The sequence below is a fragment of the Apium graveolens genome, unplaced genomic scaffold (assembly GCF_009905375.1).
Source record: "Apium graveolens cultivar Ventura unplaced genomic scaffold, ASM990537v1 ctg5909, whole genome shotgun sequence".
Lineage (NCBI taxonomy): Eukaryota > Viridiplantae > Streptophyta > Magnoliopsida > Apiales > Apiaceae > Apium > Apium graveolens.
The window spans coordinates 36,851-42,229 of NW_027419150.1; the positions used below are offsets into that span (position 1 = coordinate 36,851).

Genomic DNA, 5,379 nt, shown 5'->3' on the forward strand with positions numbered 1-5,379 from the left:
ATACTGTACATGACAGAGGTTTTCAGGAAAAGTATGAGATATATATAGGTGTATATATATCGGGACTTAATGAAGTATCTTGTAACTTCATTATTTATAATGATATTTCAAAGATTGAATCTATTCAAGTCTTTTCTTGTAGTCTCATCTATGTGATGAACTTTTGAAACTGATGATACCTTGAACGGTGGTGGTTCAAGTAGTATCCGGAAAAGATATAAGTATATTGGAGTATCTTGTAACTTCATCTTTTCAACTTATATCTGGTTAATGATTATCTTATGCATGACAAAGATTTTCACAAAAACGTTGAGACAAAGTTAGATATATGAGATCACCTTGCAACGATATTTTTATACAGTTATAAACTGGAACTCTGTGTATATTATGCATGGAAGAGGACTTCCAAGATTTTGAAAAGTATATATACATATATACTGAATATTTTGCGACTTGGTCGCGTTAAGATATCAAACTTAGTTCATTTCTTCTTGACCAAGACTTTCATGAGTACTATGAGAATGCTCATATATTGTTAATTATTATACATATTATTTCGGTGGGCTTGTTGCTCACTCTTGCTTTCTTCTTTCATCACACAACAACAGATAGACAAGATAAACATGACCAAGCTCCCAATTCGCAAGCGGTTAGGAAACGTTTCGCAGTTTTCTGGAGGCGTTGATGCCGCAGTAGCTGAGGTAGGAATTACCAATAGGCTAGGCTTTCAACTTTTGGTGTTCCAGACTTATGTATCTATATGAATTGTAATAATGGCAAGGAAATGTAAATTTATTCAGAAACCCTTTTCGAGGTATAACGACTTATAATTATGGAATGAACTGACTTGTGTTATTTTTGGCATTCATCTCTGAGACTGTAACTTGTGGTGTGTGTGTGTATATTGTGGGGTCACAGTACGCAGTAGTTGGTTGATTATTAAGATTAAGTATTATTAAGGGAAATGGAACTCGTGACAACCCAAATCCCCGACCCCGGATTTGGGGGTGTTACAGAAATGATATCAGAGCTAAGCGTTATAAACCTCAGAGATGATATGACGTTAAAATAATAAGTTCACTAAGATAATAAGAACTCTTGCCAAGTTCATAGTCGGACTACCTAACGTAGTACTGACAGTTAAAACCCTTATGGGAACCATTATAAATATCGTGATAGAAGCGTAGTTCGTTATCGTATATGGTAGCGGGACTCCGAACCCTGAGGTTGAGGAGCAACAACACGATGATGTTTTATTACTTATTGGAGATCAGATTGTGGATCCGATAGAGCGTCCTAACGCAGGACCGGATGATGTTCATATTGAGGATGTAGCGGTTGAGGATGTTGTCTTAGATGGGATTGTTGCTGAGGAGGATCCCATGGGGGATCCTGAAAAGAATGAATAAAGGACCACTGAGGAATTGATAACCATTGTTAGAGCGACTACCAGAGGTAGGATTGGCCGGTCACTACCGGAGGTTCGTTCAAGTTTGTAAAGATAGTAGCCCCTTTAACGCGGCTTACTCGTAAGACTGAGAAGTTCGAATGTACAGAGAAATGCGAAAACAACTTTTAAGAACTGAAGCAAAGGTTGGTGACGGCCCCTATGATGGCATTGCCGGATGGAAAAGGAGATTTTGTGATGTGTAGTGACGCTTCGCATAAGGAGTTAGGGTGCTTCTTATACAGCACAACAAGGTAATCGCGTACGCGTCAATACAATTAAGGGAATATGAAATTTGATATCCCACCCATGATCTTGGGCTCACGACAATAGTTTTGCCCTAAAGATTGGAGGCACTACTTGTATGGATAGAAGTGCAAGATTTACACAAGCCATAAGTGCTCTAGTGCATTTTCACGCAGAAAGAGCTCAACATGTGCCAGAGGAGGTGGTTAGAGCTAATCAAGGATTACGATTATGAGATTCTTTATCATCCAGGGAAAGCCAAAATGGTGGCTAATGCCCTTAGTATAAAGGAGAGACTCAAGATGAAAATGTCTTTGGGGAGAGTTGATAAGAGATTTTGAGAAAATGGAAATAGAAGTGAAGGTACCCGGAGCTGGTACCGAAAAACTGTTTGAGATTGCAATACAGCCCGAATTATTGGAGAAGATCATATTATGCCAAGAAAAAGTGATGAATAGAGGCAGAAAACCAATGACCGGAGAAGAGATTAATACCTAGAAAGATGATGAGGGAATAATGAGGTATCCCTACAGAATTTGGGTTCCAAATGTTCAAGAGCTTAAGGACTGGATCTTAGATGAAAGTCATAGTTCGAGGAATAAGATTTAGGGCAAACCCTGAATGTGATAGTCAGGGAGGACGCCATCAATATAGAAGGAACCCATAACATAATGAAGTGGAAAATGAGGATTTAAAACATGTAGGATGACCCCGATTATGGGGAGGATGAGAAAACATTTCATACGGAGAAAACAGAAGTCGAGCAAGATAGGGAGAACCAGGACGGTACTCCTATGGGGCAATTCATGGACCTGCCTAAACAAAACTTATACTTTTATCCCTAACACGCACTCTCCTAACAGTCTTGTTGCTGGAAAACTTGGTATTTGCAGGCTGTTTTCCAAACTCATACCTAATATAAAAAAAACCAACCTTTAATTCAACCATCAAATCTACATAACTGATACCACCGTCATGCTCTTACGACTCTATTACACAAATGAAACCAACCAACTAGGTGTGAAACATGCCAAACTAATATACTTGTTATACATGTTAATAAGCCGACAAACATTCCATTTCTGTAAAACACTGAAGAACAATAATTCAGTGTATATATGATTGAAAATCAGAGCAACTATCATTTTAAATACAAAAAATCGAACTAGCCATTAAAGAATCAAAAGTAACAGTAACTTATAAGTTTGATCCATATCACTATATTTACAAATAATAGGTCACCTGCAATAGATCACTATATTTACAGAATTATCAGCTCAGTCCTGCTCTGCCTATTTACAGAATCAAATCAAGATTTAATAAAAAATGGACCCTATCATAAGTTATAATAATAACTACAAGTCTATGCATTGCACATGCATTTTATTACTGTTTGGACACAACTGGCATGGATATAGGAACCCAAAACCCTAAATGTAAAGACATTAATATTGTGTTCCTCTCGGATGCTATTGTTGCAGGAGGTAGAAGAGTTGACTGTTCCCCCAACTGCTTCAATTTATTACCCCTATTCACACTGTAAATTATTTATGATACCCCTCTTTTTCAACATTTTAGTAGCTTTGTAATAAGATCAAGTGAAGTCTTGTAGTAGCTGGCAAGATTAATTGATCTCTTGACAAATTAGTGCGAGTGAGTGAGTATAGTTAAGTGGGTCCAGGCTTACCTCGGTGAAGGCACGTGTATGAGTGTCACAGCGTGTTGGGGTTTAGTATTATAGTTAGTGAATGCAAGACTTATGATACAAAATATCCAAGACATTAGTTCATGTTTATACCTGAGTTTGAGCATCATCCCCCGTCATAACGTTTCCAACTGCTCGAAGTGCAGCACTGAGTATTGTAGGTGACGGGTGACTGTAAAACACACGAACTTAATTAAAATGTACTGAAGTGAGAAATGATTTGGGAAAAAATATATGAAAAAGAGCAAATGCCACTTACAGTAGGACCTCAACAAGCCGTTGACAAACACTTGCTTCAATTACGGCTTGAATTATATCATTTGTTCCATCAGAAAGATAAGAAAATGCCCAGCATGCCTCTGTCAGCACCTCCTCGTCATTTGAATAAAGAAGGCACTGGAGTACAGGGAGAGCTGGCCTCATCTGCCAATAATTCAGAAAATTTACTACATAATACAAATAATTATTATCAATATTTTGTCTGGAGAAACAATAAAGCATGCGTAAGAAATTAACCAGCTCAAATGGAGGTTGTGGCTTTCCCCGACAAAAATTCGATAGTGTCCACACAATATTTCTTAACATTGGAAGCTTGGAATGCTCATTTAACTGAGCTAATAAAGGCATTAAAGCCCCATCACTAAGAACATGATCACGACACCGAGGAGAGTCACCAGCTATATTGCCCAAAGCCCACACAGCCTGCATGTGCAGATAGTATCTTTTAATTCACCAGTTAACATTGTGCTCCCAGATAATTTGAGAATTCGGAACAGACATCAGTTTTTTAAAATTCACCTGCTCTCGAACATTATCACTGGAAAAACCAATAAGTTGCACAAAGATAGGAACAGCCCCATGATCAATTACCACTTTTGTATTTTCTGAGGTCCCAGAAGCAATATTTGTAAGGGCCCAGGCAGCCTCAAACTGTTAAAGATGTAAATATTTACAGTTCTCAAGAAACATAACGAAGATAAAGTTTGGACAGAATGAAATATAGCACTCCTGCAAACCTGGAGCTGCGGGATGTCTGCCCTCATAAGAAATTCGACAAATCGCGGAACCACCCCTGATTGTATAACTTCCTCAATGGGAGGGTTTCTTCCTGTTAATTAAATTTTCCTTAAAGGAAAACTGTCTAATAATATCAATTAACAAACTTAAAAACATGAAAGCAACATTCTCTTACCTTTTGAAAGCAATTTACGAAACTGTGTTGTAGCGTCCAACAGCATATTACTGTCCAGTGACCAAATCTTGGGCCAAAACTTGTAATTTACATCAGATGGAAACAAATGATCAAACCAGTCTTTAATTCCATTAACTTCATTTTGTAACTTAGTTCCATATCCCTCTATACTCTTAGCCCCGGAAACTGTGTTGTAGCGTCCAACAGCATATTACTGTCCAGTGACCAAATCTTGGGCCAAAACTTGTAATTTACATCAGATGGAAACAAATGATCAAACCAGTCTTTAATTCCATTAACTTCATTTTGTAACTTAGTTCCATATCCCTCTATACTCTTAGCCCCGAGTGGCTTTGCATAAACTATATTCAAATAAAAATAAAAGATAAATGCATACAAATGAAAACCAATCAAATTAGTACTAGAAAAGGCCCAACAGTGCTTTAAAAAATTGAGTGAATTCTGAATTTTTAATGAAACTTATCTTCTCTGAGACAACAAAAGTATCTTGTACAAGCACATCCTCTGGAAAGGAAGAAAGCAGTTAGGATCACAATCCCAAAAATGCATCGACTTTTCAATTATGATGCATTCAAAAACAATTGAAAAACCTAATCAGTCCAAAACCCCTAATTACTCAAACATCTAAGTCAAATACCCTAACTAATTAAATACAAATAAACCACTGATCAAAAAAAGAGAGAAGAAAATACTCTAATTATTCAAATACAAATAAACCACTAATCGAAGCGAAGAGAAGAAGATGCTAAGAAGTTCAAAACCCATATT

The 5,379-nt window shown here is 37.2% G+C and overlaps 1 protein-coding gene across 1 annotated transcript; it reads right to left on the minus strand.

Annotated features, from left to right (window-relative positions):
- Positions 1-2,509: 2,509 nt before the first annotated feature.
- LOC141702927 (importin subunit alpha-1a-like) lies at positions 2,510-4,908 on the minus strand. Its single transcript, XM_074506509.1, has 8 exons — positions 4,591-4,908; positions 4,415-4,506; positions 4,197-4,328; positions 3,915-4,100; positions 3,658-3,821; positions 3,492-3,570; positions 2,705-2,775; positions 2,510-2,606 (listed from the first exon to the last, which is right to left on the minus strand). The coding sequence occupies exons 1-8, from the start codon at positions 4,634-4,636 to the stop codon at positions 2,510-2,512; spliced, it is 867 nt and encodes a 288-aa protein (XP_074362610.1). The 5' UTR covers positions 4,637-4,908.
- Between the last annotated feature and the right edge of the window lie 471 nt (positions 4,909-5,379).